This window comes from Rana temporaria, chromosome 3 (genome assembly GCF_905171775.1).
Source record: "Rana temporaria chromosome 3, aRanTem1.1, whole genome shotgun sequence".
Lineage (NCBI taxonomy): Eukaryota > Metazoa > Chordata > Amphibia > Anura > Ranidae > Rana > Rana temporaria.
In genome coordinates this window covers 89,598,030-89,625,883 of record NC_053491.1, presented here as the reverse complement: position 1 = coordinate 89,625,883, position 27,854 = coordinate 89,598,030, and the positions used below count along the sequence as shown (strand labels likewise).

At 42.6% G+C, this 27,854-nt stretch overlaps 1 protein-coding gene across 10 annotated transcripts in view; it reads left to right on the top strand.

Moving 5' to 3' along the window:
* The window catches only part of CSNK1G1 (casein kinase 1 gamma 1), a 135,365-nt gene that overhangs the window by 51,603 nt on the left and 55,908 nt on the right, over positions 1 to 27,854 (top strand). For all 10 annotated transcript variants that reach the window (XM_040342927.1, XM_040342932.1, XM_040342928.1 and 7 more), the window contains exons 2-6: positions 842 to 1,245; positions 10,895 to 10,935; positions 12,241 to 12,310; positions 12,443 to 12,594; positions 13,171 to 13,405. In XM_040342927.1, coding sequence (XP_040198861.1) covers positions 1,065 to 1,245; positions 10,895 to 10,935; positions 12,241 to 12,310; positions 12,443 to 12,594; positions 13,171 to 13,405 — 679 coding nt within the window. In that variant the 5' untranslated portion in view covers positions 842 to 1,064. The remainder of the gene's footprint in view (positions 1 to 841; positions 1,246 to 10,894; positions 10,936 to 12,240; positions 12,311 to 12,442; positions 12,595 to 13,170; positions 13,406 to 27,854) is intronic.

Sequence of the window (27,854 nt, the reverse complement as noted above, 5' to 3'; positions counted from 1 at the left end):
CGGCACGATTTATCGCCCGACAGTCGCGGCTGGCCCGCGCTGCTGTTTGAGGGCTGTTCAAATGAAAGGCATCTCAAATGCATTTCAAAACGCTGAAGTGTGAATGCAGCCTTGGTGAAAACATCCCAAAGTTAATGTTGGTAAATTTAAATAAAGCTATCAATTCTCAATTGTGCTTGAGAGAAATTTTTAAAATGAAAAGAATTCACTCTGGGATTGCCCCCTCCTCCCCTCAGGGGGGTGGGGATAGGTAGAAAGTAGGGTGTGGCTTCTAAAGTGACCACAGCATCACCTTATTGGCTAACATTTAAAGTGATGCTAAAGTCTTTTTGCTCAAGTCGTACCTGCTCTGTGCAGTGGTTTTGCACCGATTTTCCTCTTGGGGTCCCTCACTGGCACTTTTGGCCCCTCCCTCCTGCCTTGTGCCTCCACAGCAAACTGCTTGCCCAGCTGCTGCTCCTTGTCCATTTATACACGGAGCCACAGTCTGGCCTCGCCCTTCTATTCTGATTCCCTCACATGCTTTAATAGCAGCGGGAGTCGATGGCGCACACTGCTATCTCAGCCAATGGCAAGGTAAAGCCCTGGATAGCTTAGTCTCTTATACAACATTTGCTGGAACGAGATGGGCTCAGGGAAGTATTTGGGGGGGCTTTTAGAACCACCTTAACTTGGCAAAGAGAACTGCCTTCACGAAATTACCCCATTGCCTTTCTACAAGCCACTTGTATATGTAACTTATGTTCCACTTATCACCTAACATTCTCTGCTGTGGTGGTGTTTCTGTGCATTTTGTTAACTCATTTGACTTTTTTTTTTTTTTTTTTTGTCTCTGCTTTAGGAAACTTTCTGTTGGATACCATGGGAAAACTTCATCATGGACTTGCCAATTGGTGGTGAAATGATACCTTGGCAGCACTGTGCGGTGATGTGATCCGTCGTTTTGGCCCCTGAGGATTCTCGGCTGGATATTATTAAGGCCCCCTTGTATTTGTGGGTTTGTTGATTGGGAATCCCTTAGCATCTGCTGGGATCCCTAGGCCTGGCTCTTATGGTATAGGAACATGGACCATAGCAACAGGGAGAAGGATGACAGGCCACGAGCAGCCAAAGCTTTGCCAGTGCGGACCGGCCATAGCTCCCGGCCATCCAGCTCGACCACCTCCTCAGGGGTCCTTATGGTGGGACCCAACTTTAGGGTGGGAAAGAAGATTGGCTGTGGAAACTTTGGGGAGCTACGGCTAGGTAAGGTTAAAGTGTTTTACCCCAGCATTTCAAATTCCTGATATGTGCCTGGTGTACCATGTATGCTGTGTGAGTGGTGTGTGTTTTTTTTTTTGTGTGTGAAATCCCTGGTGTTCCTGGCAGTCCCTCTGCTTTCCTAATTAAAACTGACCACACTAGGCAGGATAGCTCACTATGGTCAATTCTCTAGCTGTGCTAGGTCCTGACATACCCCCCCTGCACAGATTTTCATTGGAAAGCTTTGTGTGCTGCTGCCCCCCCCCCCCCCCCAGATCTTATGCAGCTGAGAACAGAGGGAATGCCATCACTTTTTTATAAATAAAGGGATTACAAATGTATTTATAATTGTTTTTAAAAGGATTGTAAACCCTCATGTTTTTACACCTTGATGCATTTTATGCATTAAGGTGAAAAATCTTCTGACACTGACTAGCCCCCCCGGTATTACTCACCTGAGCCTGTTTGTTCCCACGGTGGAAACACGCTCTGCCAGTTGTCTTGTCTCTTGAATGGATAGATTAATAGCAGCGCAGCCATTGGCTTCCGGGGTCGAGTCCGGCATTCTGTGTTTAGACGCAAAAGCCACACTCGGGAGCGTGCCCGTAGCCCCCAGGGAGAGTGCTTCTCCTAGGGGGGTTTACCGGTGTGGGGAGGAGCTAATGGCGCCGCCGGGGGAACCCCAGAAAAGGTGTATCGGGGCCACTCTGTGCAAAACGAACCGTACAGTGGAGGTAAGTACGACACGTTTGCTCTTAAAAAGAGCATTTACAACCCCTTTAATATCTATACACATGTTTTGCCTTTTCTTTTCAATTTAAAACGGAATCATTTACAATTACTTTCAAACATTTTTTTTTTTTTTTGTTAACCTGCTATTCAGAGACAGAATAAAAGGTATCTGGGTTTTGAAAGCCTGCAAATGTGACACACAAAATAAGTATATTGGTACACACATAGGGCACTCTCCCAAAAGTTTAGAAGCCAGCAACAATGGGAATTTGCACTGGCATATTCTGTTCTCTCCCCACCCATCACAGCAGCTGTACATATAAATATGTTAAGTGACATTTATTCCTGGAGCACAAACGTAACCCATTTCTCATTCATATTTCCTAAATGAGCTGTTCTAATACAGGGGTCGACAATCCCCGGGCGCCAGGTCGCAATTACAACAAGAAATTGTGACCTGGCGCCCGCGGCCGGTAATTAAGGCCACAGCTTTGGGGGAGTTGGGGGCGCACGGAGGCACAGGATCCTGTGTCTCCGTGCGCCCCAACCTCCGCCGCGCCCGCGATGGCCGGTAATTGCGGCGGCTTTGCGGCCTTGTGAAGTCCCTCTGTGTCCTTCTGTATGCTGGCGCCATCTGGTGGTGGCTGTTGGCATTACAAGTTAAACAGCTATTCTAAAAGTGTAAATTTTTCACTATTTTCACTATTTTCACTGCCATCTCCTTCCCTCTAACTAGAACCCCCAAACATTATATATATTTTTTTTATTCGAACACCCTAGAGAATAAAATAGCAATCGTTGCAATACTTTCTGTCACGCCGTATTTGCGCAGCGGTCTTACAAGCGCACTTTTTTGGGAAAAAATAGTTTTTTTTTAATTAAAAAAATAAGACAACAGTAAAGTTATCCCAACTTTGTTTTTATATTGTGAAAGATAATGTTACGCCGAGTAAATTGATGCCCAACATGTCACGCTTCAAAATTGCGTCCGCTCGTGGAATGCCGACAAACTTTTACCCTTTAAAATCTCCATAGGTGACGTTTAAAAAAAATCTACAGGTTGCATGTTTTGAGTTACAGAGAAGGTGTAGAGCTAAAATTATTGCTCTCGCTCTAACGATCGCGGCGATACCTCACTTGTGGTTTGAATACAGTTTACATATGCGGGCGCTACTCACGTATGCATTCGCTTCTGCGCGCTAGCTCGTCGGGACGGGGGCGCGTTTTCTGGCTCCTAACTTTTTTAGCTGGCTCCTAGATTCCAAGCAAATTTGTCAAACCCTGATCTAATACTTTGGAATCATGTGACTTAAAAACTGACCAACGCTGACCAACTTCCGCAAATCCTAGTAGATTGTCTAGGAAAAAGTTTATGGAGTATGCAGTAAATGTTCCATAGTAATTTGACCCATGTGGAGCAGTAACGCATTCTGTGTATTTAGCTCTCATGCACAAGTACATGAAGTGCAACTGCATGCCCCGAACATCAGCAGTGTATACAGTCAGTAATGCACATGCAGAAACTGTACTGCGTAGGCCACTCCACATCCAAGCACCAGGTGTGAAGCCGCCTTCTTGACACGGTGCGCATGACTGATTACACCTAATCAATGAACCATGTAGTGATGTGCTTTTTCCTTTCAGGGCATACCCAGTATAACCTGCTCATAGCTAAAGGAGCATTAAGGAAGGGAAAATCCTTTACAGACACTTTGCAAGCTTACAGCATGAATTGGCTAAAAATCATTCCCGTGAGACTTGCTTACCAGAGATGAGACACAAACAGATTTTTCCAAACTAGATCCACCTCTTCAGACCTAAATGCAATTGCTGTACATTAAATAATTCTGGAGCTTCTATCGCACCACCTCCCTATGTTTTTCAGTATAACTATGCAAAGGGCAACTTTAAAATGTTTTGCAAAATTATTTTTCCTTAACTGTAAATTCTTTCTGCAGAGGTGTGTGTGTGTGGTGTGTGTGTGTATATAATATATATGTATTGTGTGTGTGTGTGTGTGTGTGTGTGTGATATATATATATATATATAATTTTAATATGTTGCACAAATGTTAATAGTACCTTTTTGTCATTCTGAGTTAGTGCAGTGCTGAACAGGTTGCTTACCCAGGGCTGGTATTGCCTTTTTAGATGTTGACAGCTATCAAATATTTATTCTAGCGCTTAAGGAACAAGCCCAGATTTCAACACATTATCCCTGCCGATAGAGCAGGATTCCAGCTTGATCACTGTTATACAGTGGAAGTTTGCTCTTAACAAATTGGCTGATTATCAGCAGATTCTGTTTACAGCAATCTTGCTAGTTCGAATATCAACCCATGCATTTATATCCAGCGGCAGAGTCAGAGGTATACTCCAGTCAAAATTGAGCAGCTTTAACTGCTTTCCTATTGGGGCAATTCTTTTGTTCACATGGTAAAATTTGCGTTTTAAAAAAAATTAATTGTGCTAGAAATGGAACCCCCCCCAACATATTTTTTATGAAAGCAGGTCCTGGAGAATAAAATAGTGGTTGTTGCAATTTTTATTGAGATCAGCACTCTGTGCAGGCCAGTCAAGTTCCTCTACCCCAAACACGCTCATCCATGTCTTAATGGACTTTGCTTTGTGCACTGGTGCAAATCATTTGGTGGAAGGGGGATTATGGTGGGGTTGTTTTTTCAGGATTTGAGGTTGGGTTTGGCCCCTTCATTCTAGCGAAGAACACTTAAGGTGTCGGCATACCAATTTCATGTTCCCAACTTTGTGGATGTGAATGAGCAAGTTTTGGGTGAACGAACCTGACCTCCAACCTGATCGAACACCTTTGAGATGAATTGGAGCAGAGACTGCAAGCCGGGCCTTGTCTACGTCCGTGTCTGACCTCACAAATGCGCTTCTGGCACTATGGTCAAACATTCCCATAGACATGCTCCTAAACATAGGACAGCCTTTCCAGAAGAGTGGAAGCTGTTATAGCTGCAACATGTGAGCCAACTCTATGTTGAAGCCTACGGCGTAAGAGTGGGATGTGTGTGTAAAGGCAGGCGTTCCAATACTTTTGGTAATCTAGTGTATATACAGTGCCTTGAAAAAGTATTCACACCCCTTGAAATTTTACACATTTTGTCATGTTATAACCAAAGACGTAAATGTATTTATTTTATTGAGATTTTATGCAACACCAACACAAAGCGGCACATAATTGTGAAGTTTAAGGAAAATGATGGATGGCTTTAATATTTTTTTTATAAATCTAAGAAAAGGGTGGCGCGCATTTGTTTTCAGCACCCTTTTATTCTGCTACCTCTAACTAAAATCTAGTGGAACCAATTGCCATCAGTTGTCTCCTGATTAGTAAATGGAGTCCACCTGTGCGTAATTTAATCTCCAGTATAAATACAGCTGTTCTGTAAAGCCCTCAGGTTTGTTGGAGAAAATTGACCAACAAACCGCATCATGAAGGCCAAGGAACACACCAGACAGGTCAAGAATAAAGTGATGGAAGTTTTAAAGCAGGGTTGGCTTATAAAAATATCCCAAGCTTTGAACATCTCACGGAGCACTGTTCAATCTATCATCGGAAAATGGAAAGAGTATTTACAACTGCAGACCTACCAAGACATGGCCGTCTACGTAAACTGACAAGCCGGGCAAAGAGAGCATTAATCAGAAGTGGCAAAAAGGCCTATGGTAGCTCTGGAGGAGCTGCAGAGATCCACAGCTCGGGTGGGAGAATCTGTCCACAGGACAACTATTAGTCGTGCACTCCACAAATCTGGCCTCTATGGAAGAGTGGCAAGAAGAAAGCCATTGTTGAAGAGCCATAAGAAGCCCTGTTTCGCAGTTTGCGAAGCCATGTGGGGGACATGGCAAACATGTAAAAGGTTGTCTGGTCAGATGAGACCAAAATTTAAGTTTTTTATTTTTTGCCATGTGTGGCGGAAAACTAACGCTGCACATCATCCTGAACACACCATCCCCACTGTGAAACGTGGTGCCGGATCATGTTGTGGGGATGCTTTTCTTCAGGAGGTACAGGGAAGCTGGTCAGTTGATGGGAAGATGGATTAAGTACAGTGCAATCTTAGACGAAAACCTGTTAGTCTGCAAAAGACTTGAGATTTTGGCGGAGGTTTACCTTCCCGCAGGATAACGACCCTAAACATACAGCCAGAGCTACAATGGAATCGTTTAGATCAAAGCATATTCATGTGTTAACTAGCCCAGTCAAAGTCTAGACCTAAATCCAATTGAGAATCTGTGACAAGACTTGAAAATTGCTGTTCAGACGCTCTCCATCTAGTCTGACAGAGCTTGAGCTATTTTGCAAAGAATGGGCAAAATGTCGCTCTCTAGATGTGCAAAGCTCGTAGAGACATCCCCAAAAAGAATTGTAGCTGTAATTGCAGCAAAAATGGTTCTACAAAGTATTGACTCGGGGGCTGAATACAAATGCACACCATACCATTTTTGCATTATTCATCATTTTTGCTTCCACTTCACAATTATGTGCCACTTTGTGTTGGTCTGTCACATAAAATCCCAATAAAATACATTTACGTTTTTGGTTGTAACTGACAAAATCTGGACAATTTTAAGGGATATGAATACTTTTTCAGGGCACTGTGTGTGTCTGTAGTAAATAAACATTTTCAAGATTTAAAATGGCACACGCCTGGGGAAATTACGACACATTTTTTACCTGGCATTGTCCATAGGCGACCCTTTCAGCCTTAAAAGGTTATCAGTTTAAAGTTCAACATGAGCTAATGTGCTAGAATTATTGCTTTCATTCTGACATTTACGGGCGATACCTCACATGTGGTGCAATCATTTAGATGTGTGCTGGGCCCATGTTTGCGTGTAATCGCAGGGGTGTGTTTTTTTTACTTGGTTGGTGTCATGATCATGATATAAACACTTGCTGCCCAGGATGTTTATATATGCATGCTGGTCAGCAAGCGGTTAAAGATACTCCAATCAAAATTGACATTGAACATTTAAGGTACAGACAATGAGCACCTACCTACTCATTAAACAAACAAAAAAAGCCCAAAAACAAAATGCTAATGAACTTCATAAACTTGACCTGCTCCTTTGCCTAGCAGCCAATTGAAGGGCCTTGGCCTAGTCACATGGCCCAGGGCATTACATGACGGCTTCCCCACCATTATCAGTGCCTGTAATGGTGAAGGGGGACGTAAGAGGGCGACAAGTTGCTGTATCACTTTGTTTCAGCTGCACGCATTCAGCACACTTTTCATTGCGGGTGACTGTGGGTCCATGTTTTGAACAACTTGGGTGCCTCCATCAAGATGCAGCTTCCTCCAGTCTGCACCCAGGATCCAGATGATATAGCTGAATATTGCACTCATGATACTGGACACTAGCTATGGTGCAAGCTGGAAGTAGCACTCTTTATTGTAAATTCACTCAGAATACAGTGCTTCTGGAAAGTATTCACATTGCTTCACTTTTCCCACATTTTGTTATGTTAGAGCCTTATTCCAAAATGGATTTAAATTCGACAAACAATACCCCATAATGACAACGTGAACAAAGTTTGTTTAAAATCTTTGCAAATTTCTTAAAAATAAAAAATCCAATGTACCATGAGCTCAGATGCATTTTGTTTCCACTAATCGCCCTCAAAATGTTTCTACAACTGGATTAGTCTACCTGTAGAAAATGTAGTTGATTTGGAAAGGCACACACCTGTCCATATAAGGTCCCACAGTTAACCGTGCATGTGAGAGCACAAACCGAGCCATGAAGTTCAAGGAATTGTCTGTAGACATCAGACGGTTGTTTTGAGGCACTGATCTGGGGAAGGGTTCAGGGTTGCCACCTCATCCCTTTAAACCTGAACACACATGGATTACATAGGTTCTGAGGCTAATTTTAATGCAGATAAGGCATTTCAATGTTTTAATTGCCACCTTAATTGGCCAAAAAAACTGTTTAATGTGTTTTGGGGTTAAAGGGATGAGGTGGCAACCCTACGAAGGGTACAGAAACATTTTTGCAGCATTGAAGGTCCCAATAAGCACAGTGGCCTCCATCAGTAAATGGAAGATGTTTGGAACCACCAGGACTCTTCCTAGAGTGGGCCGCCCGGCAAAACTGAGCGATCAGGGCCTTAGTAAGGGAGGTGACCAAGAATCCGATAGGAAAGCTGACAGAGCTCCAGCATTTCTCTGCAAAGAGGATAACCTCCTGGAAGATCAGTCTCTGCAGCACTCCCCCCCAATCAGACCTGTATGGTAGAGTGGCCAGACGGAAGCCAATCCTCGGTAAGACACATGACAGCCCAACTGGAGTTTGCCAAAAGGCACCTGAAGGACCATGAGAAACGAAAATGTAACTCTTTGGCCTGAATTGCAAGCGTCCTGTCTGAAGGAAACCAGGCAATGCTTATCACCTGGCCAATCGCATCCCTACAGTGAAGCATGGTGGTGACGGCCTCATGCTGAGGGGCTGTTTTTCAGCGGCAGAAACTAGGAGACTAGTCGGGATGGAGGATGAATGCAGCAATGTACAGAGACATCCCTAATGAAAACCTGCTCTGGACCTCAGATTGGCGCAAAGGTTGTTCTTTCAGGACAACGGCCCTAAACGCACAGCCAAGATAACAAAGGAGTGGCTATGGGGCAACCCTGTCAATGTCCTTATGGTGCAGCCAGAGCCCTGACTTGAACATCTCTGGAGAGATCTGAAAATGGCTGTACACCAACACTTCCTTATTCAACCTGATGGAGCTCGAGAGGTCCTGCAAAGAAGATTGGGTTAAACTGACCAAAAAATAGGTGTGCCAAGCTTTTTAGCAACACTCTCAAAAATAACGCCTGTAATTTTGGTGCCAAAGGTGCTTCAACAAAGTATTGAGTGAAGGCTTATGTACCTTGGATTTTTAACACTTTGAAATCTTTGAATTTTTTTTTTTTTTTTTTTTTTTTATAACAAACCTCTTAGACGTTGTTGTCAAGGGGCCTTGTTTGTAGAATTTTGAGGAAAATAATGAATTTTAATACATTTTGAGATGGGGCTGTAACATGAAATGTGGAAAAAGTGAAGCGCTTTGAATACTTTCTAAATGCACTGTATATAGCACACATAAGGTAGGGCCTGATAACATTACCCTAACAATACAAACCAGAATATAATTAACATGGTTAACTAACAGCCAACATACAGTATGCTAATCCACATCTAGCGTCTAATAGCTGACAGTGATTTAACCACTTCAACTCTGGTAGATTTGACCCCCCCTCCCCAAAACGGAACTGCGTTACTTTGACAATTGCACAGTCATGCAACGCTGCATCCGAATAACCTTTGTATTTTTTCTGCTATAGAACATTTCCAGTAACATTTAAAAAAAAATCCAGTTTTTGTCAATTTAGGTCAATATGTATTCTGCTACATATTTTTGGTAAAAAAAAATTCCAAGAAGCATATATTGATTGGTTTACGCACACAAGTTATAACGTCTAAAAATGTTGGTGCATTTAATTTTTTTTCTTTACTGATAATGGTGGCGATCAGCGACTTATAGTGGGATTGCGATATTACAGCGCACAAGTCGCACACTTTTTGGGGACCAGTGACGCTAATACAGTGATCAGTGCTAAAGAAAATATGCAGTGTTGCTATGCTAATGACACTGGCAGGGAAGGGGTTAAATATGTTCCTTGGGAGTGATTCCTAACTGTGTCGGTGGTGCTTTGACTGCGGGAATGTATATGTCTATGTTCCTGCTTGGCAGGAACACAGGATCAGCACATTTCCCTCTCCCAGAATGGCCATCTGCCTTGTCTCTCCAGAACGGTTGGCGGACGTCGCGTCCCCCGGAACGCTGATTGGCTGTCCAATCACAGCAGGAGCGGGTGGCGCTCGCACCCCAGACACGGAAGTGTCAGATTACATACAAGATGCGTTATCTGGCACAGAGCGGCCGCCCTGCCACAGTATATCTACAGTGGGCGCCTGGGCGGTCACTAATCCTGTTAATTAACAAACTAATTGACAACTAGTTACTTAAACATACCTAGGTGCACAGACTGTTTTGCCACCCAGCCCACAAACCTGAATACACAAAATACATTACACATTTTTATAAAAATAAACACAACATCCTGCAATGATTCGATAACCAGGTAAAGTGGTCAATATTAATTGCATCTCCAGGAGATGAGCAGACCTATAGAAACATTAGGTGACTCAATTGGCAATGGGAATGCACACCTAGGAGGCACACAATGGGAGAGACCTATTTAACAATAAACACATACCACCTTAATAAACAGACTATTGCAGGTGACTCCAGTATCGGGTTGCTTTGAATTCGTTATATGAACATCTCCTCTGAGTCTGTCGAAAGCAGTCATTGCTGGTTTGGGCACAAAGGACCCTTGTCTGTACCCCGGACCTAGACTCTGAGTCTGTGTGTTTCGGGGAGACAACCCTGCATCTGAAGCAAAACCACACCAATGGTCCCCCAGGCGCACGCCTCCCAAGAATAGAGCCCCCTCAAAAGCCAGGGCCCATAGTCAGTAGACGGTCTCCTCCAAAAGCCCATGTGCTGGTTGCGTCTGTAAAAAAAAAAAAATGATATTCTACTTTTTAAAATGTTACACATGTAAAAAAATATATAAATATGAAATATATATTTTACTTTGGTACAAACGCACTTTATTTTAATTTTCACCTGTGTAAATTAGGACACCTTATTATCTTGGTTAAATCTCCCATTAGCAATTACCTAATTTGCAGTACACAGAATTCAGCATGCTGCTAAAGTGATAATTGCCTGCAAGTGGTTAAATGTCTAAAGAACTGATTTTTAATTGTTTTTTGTAGCTGCTGCCTGTGCATAGATCTATATTAGAACTATAACTTTTTTTCCATCCCTGCTACAGGTAAGAATCTTTACACCAATGAATATGTGGCTATTAAACTGGTGAGTATCTATCAACCATGTAGGGTTTCGTTTAGGATTACCGTTTTGTCTATAGTTTCCTGACCAACTTTTACTGGCTTCCCTTTCCTGCTTTGTGTATAAACTAGCTCATTTCCGGGTTCAAGATGTCAGCATTCCTAGGTTCCTTGGAAATGGAGAAATTAGTATGGCGTACAACAGCATTTGTGTATTTGTCTTTTTATTTTATACATCATTTCTGTATATGTACAAAAAATAGTGCTAGGTTCCATACACTGAAATGTGTTTTGGACAGACAGGTGTTAAGCTTGTGACACAAATTGTATACTTAAACGTTACCTGGAAAATTTTAATTTCTTGTGCTCTGGGAAGGAAAACTCCTATCTTGCTATTGCTGATGCTGCAGTGAATACCCTGAAAAGAGTCCACCATTGTAAATGGCACCAAGTGTCGCTAGCATACTTTGTGTGTATATTGGCAGCTTTGAAAAAGTGCTTCTGTCCTGTGCTATTTTCACTTACTTTAAGCATGACACTTTAGGCGGCCTTCACATATGTGGGATTTTGCTTCGTTTCTCCGTATCCAATTTGCATGAGATGTGAGTGTGCCCGGCTTGCACAGGTCCGGGGTGGCTGTGGTCCGCATTCCAAATGGGTCCTGTGCGTGTTTAGGTCTGGGTCAGGTGCGAATTCAGGCAAGAATTCGGACCCGATTCGCACCTGAACTGGTAAACGGGGATGTACGAGACCCCATGCTGGGTACCAAGTCCACACACATGTGAACCCAGCCTTAGAGTTGCAGGGGTCAGAGGTCACCTGATGTCAAGAAGTGGTCTCAGTAATAGTAGCCCCCATTTCCTACAGATTAATATTTTACACTTCTGCCTTGTGTGCTTCCATACAGTTTGCAGTTATGATGGTGCTAACAAGTTTGCTTTAAGCTGGAGATCTAGATATGTCTGGTGGTAGGTGATGACAGGGCCACCCACTGAGTTTTGGCCAGTTCACAGCGAACCGTATGAAATTCGTACATGCAAGTCGGCTTTATTAACAGATGTTAGAGGGTTAGCATATCATTCTGCAAATTACTAAATTGTAAGGGACTCCAAAATACTATAACACTATATATATATATATATATATATATATATATATATATATATATATATATATATATATATATATATATATATATATATATATATATATATATATATATATATATATATATATATATATATATAAAAAATATATTTTACCTTTCATAATAAAACAAAAAATCAGTACCTTACTTGCTACCATATTTTTTTTTATTTTTTTTTTTCAGGAACCAATCAAATCTCGTGCACCCCAACTTCATCTGGAATATCGATTTTACAAGCAACTTGGAAGTTCAGGTATAAGATTGAATGTGCATATTTCTAAGTTTGTGAAGTTAGACTGGCAGATATATATAGCAGTTTTAGATTCTGATGCCCTGTTACTGTTCCTGTTCTGATGTCCTGTTACTGTATTGTGTTTTATTACAGCGGATGGCCTTCCTCAGGTCTTCTACTTTGGCCCATGTGGAAAGTACAATGCCATGGTACTCGAGCTCCTAGGTCCAAGTTTGGAGGACTTGTTTGACCTTTGTGATCGGACATTCACTTTAAAGACTGTGCTCATGATAGCCATTCAGCTGGTAAGATAATTGTTTCATAACACAATTGTGATCTCCTATTGTCATTTGTAAGACCAGTAACTGGCTGAGATTCGAGGCATGTATGGGCAAGCTGAATGTAGCAAGTTGATCCAGTTGTGTACATCCAGCCTGCCTGATTTTGTATGCAATTGTAGCTAGTGGTAATCTCGCTGACCTGGCAGGACGGCACCCCCCTCCCACCCAGCCAGAACTCTCCGATCAGTGCTCTTAGCCATTGGCTGAGGGCGCCGATTGGGAGCTGGTTGGCTGCTGGTTTTCCAGCATGCTCAGCTGCCACACACACGGGCCATGTATGAGTCTTAAGACACAGTTGCCACCATCTGTTATAGTCTTTCCCGGTAATGATTTGCATGTATGTCATTGGAGAGCACTGTACCCGAGTTTGCTCAATGTAGGAGAGTCATTTTGTTTTTCTATTTCTAAAAACAATGAACTTTCAGGCTCTTTAGTTTACATGTGGTCACAATCGTCTGAAAATTTGTAGGTGTCCTCTAGCACTGAAGGGTTTTACAGACTAATAGGAATCCCTTTTGACAGTATTTTTCGTATTTCTAGATAACCAGGATGGAATATGTTCACTCCAAGAACCTCATTTACAGAGATGTAAAACCAGAGAACTTTCTTATTGGTCGTCAAGGGAATAAGAAGGAGCATATTATTCACATCATTGACTTTGGACTGGCCAAGGAATATATAGACCCAGAAACCAAAAAGCACATACCTTATAGGGAACACAAGAGCCTGACTGGAACAGCCAGATATATGTCCATAAACACCCACCTGGGAAAAGGTTGGTTTCTTTTTCTTCTACATGAATTGATTTAATCGCACGCAAATTAGCTGTCAGACCTTGTATCTGTGGAGTGACATTTTTGAGGTAAAGCTGGACAGAAGTTCATTATCCATAATCCTTTTATCTTCTTATTTGGTTAATAAAATCCTGTTGGATTTTTCTCCCAATTATTTTTTTTTTTAAAGAATTGCTTTTATACCCATTTGCTTGGATACTCAATTACTATTTACATTTGCATTCATCACTATAATAAAAGTTACAAAAATGTTGTAATGAACAACTTTATGGTTCGACTGAAGTAATGGCATGCCTCTCTTCGGTTTTTGTGAAATACTTAGTTTATACCTGTGAGAATAGAAATATCTGGGAAACCTTTTACTTTTTCTAATAAGGGAAACTGAGGCTACCACTGACCTTTCCCCCTGAAATATATAATTGCCTGGCTGTTGTACTTGGTCTCTTTTGTAAAGAAAATGACTATGCAGCCAGAAAGCTCCAGCATTTGCTGGACTTCTCCACAGTGACAGAGAAAGAACACTGTGCATGTATGGGGTTCTAAACCGATATGGTGCTCCCATTTATAATGCTGGTGGTTAAAAAACCCAATGGCTGGCTGCTCTTCCTGGCCAAAGAACAGGATGGAGCTATGCAGGATATTGGCAGTGTTATCTTTGTCTAGCAGTGCACAGATTGGAGCACAGAAGCTGATTATGTGAATTGCACAAAGAGTAGCCACTGTGCTCTGCTGCGGCCCAGCCACAGTGCTACCCACAAATAGAGAACGTTTGGGTGGATGAGCAGAGATGCCACTGAGGGCAAAAAAAATATTTTTAAACTAATATTATTGCTGTTTTTAAAGCAAGTACTACAGAATATAGTATCATAATTTTTAGAGAGCACTATTTTATTTTTAACCACTTAAGCCCCGGACCAATATGCAGCCTAAAGACCCAAGGTGTTTTTACAGTTCGGGACTGCGTCGCTTTAACAGACAATTGCGCGGTCGTGCGACGTGGCTCCCAAACAAAATTGGCGTCCTTTTTTCCCCACAAATAGAGCTTTCTTTTGGTGGTATTTGATCACATCTGCGGTTTTTAGTTTTTGCGCTATAAACAAAAATAGAGCGACAATTTTGAAAAAAAAGCAATATTTTTTACTTTTTGCTGTAATAAATATCCCCCAAAAACATATATAAAAACATTTTTTTTTCCTCAGTTTAGGCCGATACGTATTCTTCTACCTATTTTTAGTAAAAAAAATCGCAATAAGCGTTTATCGATTGGTTTGCGCAAAATTTATAGTGTTTACAAAATAGGGGATAGTTTTATTGCATTTTTATTATTTTTTTTTTTTTTACTACTAATGGCGGCGATCAGCAATTTTTTTCGTGACTGCGACATTATGGCGGACACTTCGGACAATTTTGACACATTTTTGGGACCATTGTCATTTTCACAGCAAAAAATGCATTTAAATTGCATTCTTTATTGTGAAAATGACAGTTGCAGTTTGGGAGTTAACCACAGGTGGCGCTGTAGGAGTTGGGGTGCACCTAGTATGTGTTTACAACTGTTTGGGGGTGTGGCTGTAGGAATGACGTCATCGATCGTGTCTTCCCTATAAAGGGAATGACGCGATCGATGCGCCGCCATAGTGAAGGACGGGGAAGCCGTGTTTACACACGGCTCACCCCGTTCTTCAGCTCCGGGGAGCGATCGCGACGGAGCGGCTATAAACAAATAGCCGCGCCGTGGTCCCGGATCGCTCCCCGAGCGGACCCGACCTCCGCATGTAGCGGGGGGGGGTCCCGATCGGACCCCCCACCCGCTAATAGGCGAGGACTTGCGTGTACGCCCATGTGCCTGTACGTGCCATATTGTGGACGTACATGTACATGCGGGGGTCGGGAACTGGTTAAAGCTGTGTATGGGTTCTTTAAGCCTGTGCAATTATAGTGACTGGTTGAGTTATTTTGGATTCCTTTTAAACCAGGGTTATTAAACACAAAGATTTAAGTCAAACTGTGCTGTCACCACCAGGAGAACACTGTTATTGCTAGTGGCTATATTCCTACGTAAAATCCAACCGACTGGTTGTACCCGAGTTGATCGACATGTCGAGTCCCCCTCAAGAAGGCACATGTACAGTCATGCCAATGAACATCTAAATGATTCAGCGAAGGATTGGGAGAACGTGCTGTGGTCAGATGAGACCAAAATTAAGCTCTTTGGCATTAACCCGACTCGCTGCTTTGGAGGAGGAAAAATGCTGTCTGTGACCCCCAAGAACATAATCCCTACAGTCAAGCACAGAGGTGGAAACATGCTTTGGGGCGGTTTCTCTGCAAAATGTATAGGCCGACTTTACTGCATTGAGGTGCCAACGGACGGGGCCGTATATTGTAAAATCTTGAAAGAGAACCTCCTTCCTTCAGCCTGAACACTGAAGATGGGTCTTCCAGCATGACCCAAAACATACTGTTGAGGCACAAAGGGATGGCTCAAGAAGAAGCACATTAATGTCATGGAGTGGCCTAGTCAGTCTCCAGACCTTAATCCTATAGAAAATGTATGAAGGGAGCTGAAACTTCGAGTTCCTAAGTGACAGCCAAGAAACCTTAAGGATTTAGAGAAGATCTGTCCAGAAGAGTTGACCAAAATTCCTCCCGAGATGTGTGCAAACCTTGTCACCAACTACAAGAATACTAGAAGCTCAATGTTTGTGGTGTTATGCAAGAAGTTAAAATCAGGTAATTTTAACTTATTGCATAACACCACTAACATTGAGCTTATACCCAAAAAAAAAAAAATTTATCTGCTCTTGAAAAAACCTGAAGAGGATCCTTTCCCCTCCAACTGGTCAGATCAGAGGGTAGTCTGGTGTAAATGGACAGCCTGTCTCCATTTACACCGTCTAGAGTGGACTGTGTCTGCTCTACATAAGTGGCGTGGACACAGACCTATCATCTGGCTGCTCAGCAGACGGATCCGCTGCTAAGAAAGAGGTAGGTTAATTTAGGAAGTGATGACCGATGATTTGATACATTTTAATATATATCAGAAATCTTTTACCACTTCTACAAATCTGTGATAAGAGAACCATTCACTACCACTAGACCAGATCTGTAACAATCTGAACTCAACAAGGGAAGAACAAGGATTGTTTTTCTTTTAAAATATTTTTGCTCGAGCAAGAGCATGTATAGGTGTGTCTATTTTTAGCGTTATTGCGCCTGCAAAGTTCCTCAGTGTGAAAGGGGTCTTGGAGAGCCCTGATCATTGGAGCATACAATCTAAGTTAATAGAATTTGTATTTACATGGTTTACACTTCTGCTCATTCAACCTTGTTCATAGTGTTTATACTTTTCATTTGACTGTGGCGTGCACATTAGGATGTAAGCTTCTTTAGGGTGGGCTTGTGTAGTATGTTGGTTATTCATGTAAGAACAGATAACCAGTACTTTTCTATGCATGCCCTTAACCACTTAAGACCCGGACCAAAATGCAGGTAAAGGACCTGGCCCCTTTTTGCGATTCGGCACTGCGTCGCTTTAACTGGCAATTGCGCAGTCGTGTGACGTGGCTCCCAAACAAAATTGGCATTCTTTTTTTCCCCACAAATAGCTTTCTTTCGGTGGTATTTGATCACCTCTTCGGTTATTATTTTTTGCGCTATAAACGAAAATAGTGACAATATTGAGAAAAATTCTATTTTTTTACTTTTTGCTATAATATTCCCCAAAAAATTTATATATATATATATATCTATCTCTATATATATATATATCTCTATCTCTATATATATATCTCTATCTCTATATATATATATATCTATCTCTATATATATATCTATCTCTATATATATATATCTATCTCTATATATATATATATATCTATCTATCTCTCTATCCTCAGTTTAGGCCGATAAGTATTCTTCTACCTATTTTTGCGTTTATCGATTGGTTTGCGCAAAATTTATAGTGTTTACAAAATTAGGGGATAGTTTTATTGCTTTTTTTTCGTGACTGCGACATTATGGCGGACACATCGGACAATTTTGACACATTTTTGGGACCATTGTCATTTTCACAGCAGAAAATGCTATAAAAATGCATTGTTTACTGTGAAAATTACAATTTTCAGTTTGGGAGTTAACCACTAGGGGGCGCTGAAGGGGTTAAGTGTGACCGCGTATGTGTTTCTAACTGTAGGGGGGTGGGGCTGGACGTGTGACGTCATTGATCGTGCTTCCCTATACCAGGGAACAGACGATCAATGACAGCGCCACAGTGAAGAACGGGTAAGTTGTGTTTACACACACAGCTCTCCCTGTTCTTCAGCTCGCGGGACTCAGGCGGCGATCGGTTGCAGCGGTCACGGAGCTTCGTGTCAGAATAGCTCTCTCCTCTGTGGAGGAGAGAGGACAGGACGTGAGACGCATTCCTAGCAGGGGCATACCAAGAGGGAGTGGGGGGAGACGTTTTGCCCCCGGGTGTCAAAACATGGATGTCAGTAGCCGTGCGATGGGGGTGGTGACACCATCCCGAAGGCAGTGAGAGCCTTTGCTGGGTTTTTCTTTCAGCCGAATCCCCCCCCCCCCCCCCCCCCCCCATTTGGCGCCGTGGTCTAGTCCTGTTTGACTTCCTGCTCCTTCCCCTGCAGCTGCTGCTGTAAACTATGTCCCCACAACTGATTTCTAGCTGCTTCCTGGGTACATCTGAGAGCCAGCCAGAGGGGATTATAATGGCAGTGTCCTCCACTGCCTGAGGTGAGCTGTTGATAAGGGGGTTGGAGGTGTGAGCTGGCATGGTATCCATTGCTCATTACTGAGCTAATGTGATAGAGGCTTAAGGGGTGTTTGTGTCTGCCCTGCCACCCTGAGCTGATCTGGGAAGGAGGGGAGGTTGCTGTGTCCACCACCAGATATAGTGTAGCTGAGCTGATTTGATAGGTGGGGTGGTATTGCTGTGTGTCCACCACCCACCTATAGTAGTAGTATAATATAAAATATTTTAGTACACCATTTGGTTCAGAATATTTTTTTTTTTTTTTGTTTTTCTCCTCTAAAACCTAGGTGCGTCTTATGGAGCGAAAAATACGGTACGTGCTTGTGCCCAGCCGTGCCATTCTTCCGACGTATATGTGCAGGAGGCGGTCCTTAAGTGGTTAAGGCAGCCACTCTGAAAATTATAAGGCGTTTGTTGCAGATTCTGATGTCTGTGTTGGTAAATACTCCCTCTAGTGGCTATCTTCCTCAAAATCAAAATGAAAATGTTTAAGGCCAAGTAAAAAAAAAAAAAAAATCCCCATTGGAATCCCATGAGTCGGCACCCTGCATGTGGATTAGGGGGCCGGACGCATGGATGAGGGTGCCTGCATGCACCCCTAATGGACGGGCCAATACTGATAAAATCAGAAAGGCTGTTGCACTTCGTAGTTGGACGATCTAGAATATTTTTATAATCGGATTGTACGGCCTTTAAAGGGTAAAGAGGGTGCACCAGTAATGAGGGAGGTGTGTTCCAGTATAAACGCGCCCTATTCTGACCATTGCTATAGGTTATTTTCCTAATGAAAAGGCACCGGTTTCGGATGGACTACCGATCGAGTGTTATAAACAATACGCTGAGGTTTTTTCACCGAATTTACTTCAATTTTTATAATTGTTTTAAGAATGGCTCCCTTCCTTCCTCCTTTTACGAGGCGCATATAGTGTTGCTGGCCAAACCAGATAAAGACCCCCTTCAGTGTTCATCCCACAGACCTATATCCCTACTTCATATAGATTTCAAAAGTACGACTCAGGCCGGGCACTTTGTCTCCTCTGACCAGATGGGCTTCATGCCAAAAAAGTCAGACATTAACCTACACAGGGTTTTTACCCATACCCAGCTAGGACCGGATATTTCCAGTGGAGGAGTTCTAGTCTTTTTGCACCTTTTTTAAAAAAAAGCTTTTGATTCAGTGGACTGGCAGTATATGACCTCAGTGTTGGAAACATATTGCTTTGGCCCTCAGTTCCAACAGTGGATTCGAATTTTGTATCATTACTTTAACTGCGGCCTTTAAACTGAATGGCTTGCTCTCTGAATTTTTTAGGTGCCCATCAAGTTTGCCCTATGTCTCCTGGCCTCTGTACCCCTGAGAGCCGGGCAACTAGTTTTCGTTCATGGGTTGTTCACCCTTCTGGAGGGTAATGCAGCAGTTGATTTGGAAGCTGCTATAGTAGGCTCCTATGAGGCGCTGATGCATCTTTTGCTCAGGGGCAGTAGTTCCCCCTACCCTATCACTACATCTATGTGGGCAACTTTTGGAGCATGGGTGGTGGCAGATAAGACAGAATCAAGACTGTAAGGTAATTTCTCCCCACACTCCATTGTGGAAAATCCTCAGCTCTTGCACTTGTATAATTACCCTGTCATATGGACCAAAATTGGTATTAAAAAGGTGGCAATATTTTTGAATGGAAAATTTCTAAAATTTTTATTTGAAATCGAAATTAACCTGCCTAATTCTCATCAGTTTGGTTATCTACAACTGCGCCATACGTATTACTGTCCATTTAGTACTGCACCAATCGCACTGAAAGAAAGCGATATAGAATCTATGCTTGGAGACGATCAGACAATCCTTTGTCCAATATCTATACGCAGCTGTTTGTGGCTATTGGCAGGATCCTTGTACCTTGCAGGGTGGCTTGGGAGGGGGTGTTCCCTCAGTTAGCTGAAGATGACTGGGATGATATCTGGCAAATAAATTTCAAGACAAATACAAATTCGCCCAATACAAATTCCTGCATTGAATATACCTTACTCCAGCCAGACTGGCTAAATTATTTTCCTCCCAGTCCTGCTGCTGGTGGTGCACCTCACCCAGGGTGGATTTTATGGATATTTTTGGGAACTGTACTACTGTACAGCAGTTTTGGCTTGGGCTTAATGAATGTATAGAGGAAAGAACTACTCTCAATGTTGGACCCACTATTAATGTGTCTCTCCTGGGACTAGTTACACGTACTCTTTTGACACTACTAATCTACTATGCTAGAAAGATAATTCTCTCTTGGAAAGCACCTCCTGCTGCTCCAGCCTGGAAGTCACTTATCAATAAAGCCCTCCCTCCCTTTCTACAAAGCCACATACACTAATAGGGGAATCCCCCTTTAAATTGATAAAGTGTGGGGGGGGGGGGGGGGGGCTGGACAAATAATGTTTCTACAGTGTCTGAGTTGGTATATTCTAGATGACTTGTAATAGTATCCATTCTGTTTTTGAGTTTGACATTTTGGGTCTTTTGTAGAGCGCTTTAGTTAATCTAGATATTTATATCCAAAGTCTGTTCACACCTATAGATCAGTAGATGGTTATAAGAAATGGGAGTCCGTACAGATATTTTATACCACATTAAAGCGGATCTCCACCCTAAAATCTCACTTTGCTTCAATATGTTCCTTTTAATCAGTTTAAAAATGTTTATGTGAAAACATTTTTTTACTTGCCTGGAAAAGCCAGTTGCTAGGCAGAATTTCTAATCTGCCTTCTTCCTCGACCGCGGTCCTTCTCCTTTCCTAACTAAGCCGAACAGACTCCTGGGAAAGGAGTGTCGTCAGTGACGTTTCGCCGCCGCCCGTTGTCATGACAACGGCACAAACATGTGCTACGAGCGCCGATGTACTGCGCAGGCGCGAGAACGCGACGAAAACAGGAAAAAAATGTACTGGGCTTCAAATGCCCCCACATAAAATGGCAATGGCCACAGAATCTGCTACAGCAAAGAAGGCACGTGTTGGATTGCTTTAGCAATCGTTTGGGGATCTTTTACTATGTTTAATGTTATGTGTAGTGTAATTCAATTGAACTGGCCAAAAAAAAAAAAATTATTTGACTGGAACCCCGCTTGTACGTGAGATATATGTTGGACTTATTGTTCCTACAGTTCTATATTTGCCTTTGAGCTGTACTATTTGCCAAGTGCCGAGGTCTTGTTAGTAATGTGTTTGGTAGTTGGGCTGTGCCCCCCCCCCCCCCAACGTGTATGTGTTCTTTTTGTTTCTGTATTATGAAAACTTTAATAAAACATTTCCCAAAAAACGCCCTATTCTGTGAAGCAGGATGGGAGATGAGGTTTCCTGAATGGTCACATGATGCTACAGGAAGTCAGGTCTCAGATTGCGTTTTTTAACATTTTGTTTTAGAGGGGTGCAGACTGAAGGCTGCCATGGAGTAAGTGAGAGATGAGCGCATTGGGCTGGCTTCGGCAGAAACGACATTTGAAGGCTTCTATTATGAAAATACATTTTCCTGAGAAGGTGAACCTGCCCTTTAAGCTTTACCGCACAAAACTAGGAATTTTTATCTGAGAACATATCCTTGGAGTTTTTCAATCTTTTCCTTGTGGGTGGTGGTTGTTCCACAGAATAGGGACACAGACTAAGTTAAAGTGGCTGTTAACCCACAGGGTTAAATTGACACTAGCCTCTTGGTTTATTCATGTAATGTCCCACTGTAACTGTGCTTTTATAAAAATAATGCAGCTATATACCTGTTTACAGAGCGCATATTCGCGCTCACGTGGCCGGCTCTCTTCTCTCTCTCAGCCTAATGGCTGCAGTGTTGACAAATGATTTAATAGAACTGCAAATAGTTGTTGAATTTAGGATGTGCAATAAAGTATGATCTTTACATATTGTGGCTATAAAATTTAATTACATTTTTTTTCCCTTCTCTCCAGAAACCTTTTGGATGAGTCAGAAGCTGATGTTGGCTTCAGCAATTATCCATTTTTTTTTTTTTTTTTTTTTTTTTAGGAGAAGGTGATTTGGTACTCTCAGGTGCCTTTTTATTACTTTGGGGAAATTTCCCTTTCACTTCCAACTATCTGAGGCACACAAAGAAAGTGATAAATCTCCCCAAAGTTTCAGGGAAATTCTCTCTTGGTTGTCTTGGTTTTCCCTTGCCTACTGATCCAGTAACCTCCTTAAAAATGTCTCACAATGGTCATCAGGGCAAGAATACCTTCTTTATTCTTTTGAAATATCTCTGAGATAAGGCTGCGGTCCAGGGGTCTCCAAACTTTCTAAAGAAAGGGGACAGTTTACTATCCTTGAGTCTACCCAGTGGGAGTAGACCATGCCTGATTTCTGGTATTGGGGGGGGGGGGGAGAAAATGGTTGGTATAAATGAAAGGAATTGTGCCCCATTGTTGGAAGGAATTGTGTCTCAAAGGACCAGATGATGGAATGCAAAGGGCCGCATCCAGTCCCAGGGCTGCAGTTTGGAGACTACTGCTGTAGGCAGTTGACAGAAAAGTTCAAATCTCCCTTTATGGGGTTATCTTTGCATTTGCCTTTGCCTCCACCCCATCCAAGACAACTGTTAATGGGGAGGTTTTAGAAGCAAAGGCAGTTCTGTCTATCTAGAAAGCAATGGGAAAATACAAGTTGTGGTTATCTGCTGATATACAAGCTACTGGCTTGTGGAGTAGTACTTGCAATTCTGATACCCATTTCCCCCACATCGTTTTGTCATCTCTCTGTAGAGCCAACAGGCACAGCCTACATCAGGGTGACAACATTGCTGTGTATTCAGTCGCAGGCAGTACAGCAGCATTGTCACCCCATCACAGGAATCTGCAGGAGGGTGATTTCACTGGCAGGATCAGCAGATATCCCTGTTGGCGCATGCGATTTGCAAAACATTTTTATTAATGCTATGTAATGATCAAAATTTATTGGTGGTAGGTTTTAGATGTTGTGTTTTTTTATTTTTTTTAAAAGACAAATTTAAATTGGTGAAACTTGGCATAAAGCATGGCCAGCTGCATGCCTCTGGCAGGAACATCAGTTGGCAATAACTGATGCGAACAAAGTTTGCCACTTGATGCAGCCATGCACGTGGAAAACAGTCTGTTGGTAGGGGCTGTCTTGAACTAATCTCTATTGGGAGGGGCGAGGTTTAAAAAAGTATATTATGCAGAGGTTTTTGCTTCACCTTCACAGAATAATGATCCTGTAATGACTAAGCTTAATGTGGCAGAAGCTACTAATCCTATAGTCTTTGGATGAGTCTTTTTTTATTGCATGCCGTGTACTAGGATTGTGATGCATAATGTATCTGTCTTTGGTAACCCACAGCAAGAATATGCGTTTAAATGCTATGGTTTGAAGTATGGAGGTTTGATTGGCTGTCAGTTCCAGAGTTGGTATCACTAAACGTCTTATTATCCTCTGTTGCTTGCTGCTTTGACAATCTCTATAGGAAAGAGTATAATGGTTTGATTTCTATGGCAACTACAGTGTTGTAATATCATTACTGTAACCTTCTGCTTTAGTCTTGCCTCCACATTTTCTATGCTAAATACTTGAAGACAATTTTTTAGACAGTTAAACCTTCCTAATAAGTATATTAATAGGTTTTGCACCTTTTTTTTTTTTTTTTTTTTTTGTATTGTAGAGAAAATGTTAAAAGGAATATTTGTGATATGCGACGAGTTTCTATTTGTAACTTAACCACATCTATAAGTTAAAAAAAATCTTGGCATAAGATGCTTACTGTACTGCTGGGAACATTTAGTAGCAGGACATTGTTAGAATGCATGGTAAGGCATTACTGAACTCTCCTAGTAGAGCTGAAAAAATGTATAGTTGAAAGTTCTAGTGTAAGGCACTGACTGTACATTTAAAGTTGAACTCCAGGGGAAATAAAAAAATACCCTTGCAGTGGGGCTCAACTCACACTGTAGATGTATAAATGCAAATTTTTTGCACAGTGAACCAGGAAAGATTTTCATATGCCTGATCCCTCGCTCCTGCAAGCTTCCTTCCAAGTGACCAGTCACCCAAAGCCATTTCTCTAAGGTGCTCTAACCAGCAGTCACAGTTCTGATATCATAGGCTACAATGCAGGACCAGTGGTCTTGCATTGTAAGCCAAGGACCCATCCACAACCCTGGAGTGTTGGAGAGAGGTTATCACCGGCTGCAGAGCAAAGGACAAGGTAAGTAAGTGTGTGTGTGTGTGTGTGTGTGTGTGTGTGTGTGTTGGTGTTTTTTTTTTTTCTCTGATACCAAAGGCAATTTTCTTTTTCCCCTTTGCAGGGGAATCCCAATGCAGGTGTGTGTGTGTGTGTGTGTGTGTATACAGTGCATCCAGAAAGTATTCTTAGCGCTTCACTTTTTCCAGGCCCGAGCCAGGGGCTGTGCAGCTGGGTGAGGCCCGGTTGTAGGGAGGAGGGGGCTCTGGGGCACCAAGGGGCGATGGTAGAGATCCTCCAGGGGCAGGGGTGGTTTAGTGAAGTTTGAGGGGGTTTTTGAGGAGCAGGCGCACCGCTAGGCCGCGGCTGAAGCCGTGGACTTTCCTAAATGCGGTCGCCGCCGAATTGTTCAGGCCGAGGTGGGATTGAGGAATGGAGGCCCTGATCGCGGCTGGGAGTGTGGGGGTTGGAAGATCTATTCGTTATCCTCTTTGTTGGGCCGCAGCCGAGGCTTATCCTGAAAAAGGCAGTCGCGAATTAGCCCAAGGGGAGGTGGATAGGCCTGAACGAAAAAAGGCCTTACCTTGATGATGTTGGGGAGGAAAGAGGGAGGCCAAAGGTGGAGGAAGAGTGGCTGTCCTGGATCCTGGCTGAGGAGACCCCTGCCTGTCTGGCCCTAGGAGTGAGAGTTGGGAGTCGGCGCTGGGGGTGCAGAGTCCTGCTGGATGTAGGAGGCTGGAATATCGCTGGCTGGACTACCTAACCTTCCTCTGGCAGCAGGTGCTACAAACCTCACTGCAAGCAGAACAGAGGGCAAATGACAATTGATTCCTCCTGGTGATCCTCCGAGTGATCCTCCTCATTCTTACTAGCCGCAATTGCGGTTTGTTTACTTACGGGTACCCAGGCGTGACCTCGCATCGCGCCCGGGCCTCCGACCATAGAGATGACTGGTGACCATCTCTCCGGGCCCCTGATGGCATGGGAGATCCCCCGGAGAAGCACCAGATGGCGGCGGGAGGGGGGTTGCCTCCTCCCGCCGCCTATAAGAACGATCAAGCGGAGGATCGCCGCTATGATTGTTCTTATGGTGCGCAGGATCGCCACCGGAACAAAATGATATCTGAATGGTGCCTCTAGGTGCAGGCATCATTCAGATATTACCCCACAAAGTACAGGACATCATATGACGTCCACCCGGGATAAGAGATCCCCTTTTTGGACATCATGACGGTGTGCGGTTTTTAAGTGGTTAAAGCCTACACACGCAGCACAGTGGTGTAATGGTTTGCACTTTCACCTAGCAGCAAAAGGGTCGCTGGTTTGAATCCTGACCACGACACCATCTGCTTGGAGTTTGCATGTTCTCCCTGTGTCTGTGTGGGTTTCCTCCCACACTCCAAAGACATGCTGGTAGGTTAATTGGATCCTGGCCAAATTGGCCCAGTGTGTGTGTGTGTGTGTATATGTGTGTGTATATGTATGTATGTATATGTATGTGTATATGTATGTGTATGTGTGTATATATATATATGTATGTATATATATATATATATATATATATATATATATATATATATATATATATATATATATATATATATATATATATATATATATATATATATATATATATATATATATATATATATATATATATATATATAAAATTATAGTGTGTGTGTCCCAAGCGTGTTAATATCCTACGGGGTAATTGACTGCACCAGCCAGGAAGACACTGGCTGCAAAAAGCGACTAGAGGCGATTCAGTTTGCATGTGTAGCACTATACAAGTCATTCATTCATTCACGACCGTTTTTCACGACGCAAAAAATTAGAGCATGCTCTAAATTTTTAATGGCCATTTTTTGCGTCGAGAAAAAATGCTTTGGAGCCTACGTACGATCGTTTTTAATGACCATTTAAAAAAATTGCATTTTTCACGTCGTGAAAAACGGTCGTGTGTACGCAGTGTTATTCCTAAATGGATTACATTCTTTTACTCAAAATTAAACCATACCCATAATGACAATGTGAAAGAAGTTTGTTTGAAATCTTATGTAAAAAATTTTTTTTACTTTAAAAAAAATTTGCAAAGTAATCATAGCCTTTGTTCAATACTTTGTTGAAGCACCTTTTGGCACCAATTTACAGCCTTACGTTTTTTGAGTATGATGCTACAAGCTTGGCACACCTATTTTTGGGCAGTTTCTCCCAACCTTCTTTGCAGGACCTCTCGAGCTTCATCGGGTTGGATGGGAAGTGTCGGTGCACAGATATTTACAGATCTCTCCAGAGAGATGTTCAATCGGGTTCAAATCTGGGCTCTGGCTGGGCCACTTAAGGATATTCACATATTTGTTCTGTAGCCACTCCTTTTGTTATTTTGGCTGTGTGCTTAGTCGTTATCCTGTTGGAAGATGAATCTTTGACCCAGTCTGAGGTCCAGAGCACTCCGGAGCAGGATTTTAATTAAGGATGTCTCTGTACAGTGCTGCATTCATCTTTCCCTCGATCCTGACGAGTGTCCCAGTTCCTGCAATTGAAAAACCTCCCCACAACATGATGCTGCCACCACCATGCTTCACTGTAGGGATAGTATTGGCCAGGTGGGTGGTGCAGAGTTTCCTCCAGACCTGACGCTTGCCATTCAGGCCAAAGGGTTCAATCTTTGTTTCATTAGACCTGAGAATTTTGTTTCTCGTGGTCAGAGTCCTTCTGGGTGCCTTTTTGGCAAACTCCAGGTAGGTTTTTATGTGCCTTTTTAAGGAGTTGCTTCCGTCTGGCCACTCTACCATACAGGGCTGAGTGCTGCACAGATGGTGGTTCTTCTGGAAGGCTCTCCTCTCCACAGAGAAATGCTGGAGTGTTTCTTGGTCACCTACCTCACTAAGGCCCTTCTCCCCCAATCGCTCAGTTTGGCCGGGCTGCCCACTCTAGAAAGAGTCCTGGTGGTTCCAAACTATTTTAATTTATGAATGATGGAGGCCACTGTGCTCATTGGGACCTTCAATGCTGCAGCTATGTTTTTCTACTCTTCCCCAGATCTGTGCCTCAATACAGTCTTGTCTCGGAGGTCTACAGACAATTCCTTGGACTTCATGGCTTAATTTGTGCTCTGACATGCACTGTAAACTGTGGGACCTTTATATAGACAGGTCTGGCTTTCCAAATCATGTCCACTCAACTGAATTTACCACAGGTAGAAACATATCTCAAGGATGATCAGTGGAAACAGATGCAGCTGAGCTTAATTTTGAGTTTCATGGAAAAAGCTGAATACCTATGAACTTTTTTTTATTTTTTGGAAAGATTTCAAACCAACTTCTATGTTGTGATTATGGGGTGGTACTGTTTGTAGAATTTTGAGGAAAATAATGAATTGAATCCATTTATGGAATAAGGCTGTAACATAACAATGTGGAAAAATGGAAGCTGTGTGAAGAATTTCCAGATGCTTGTGTATGTGTATTATA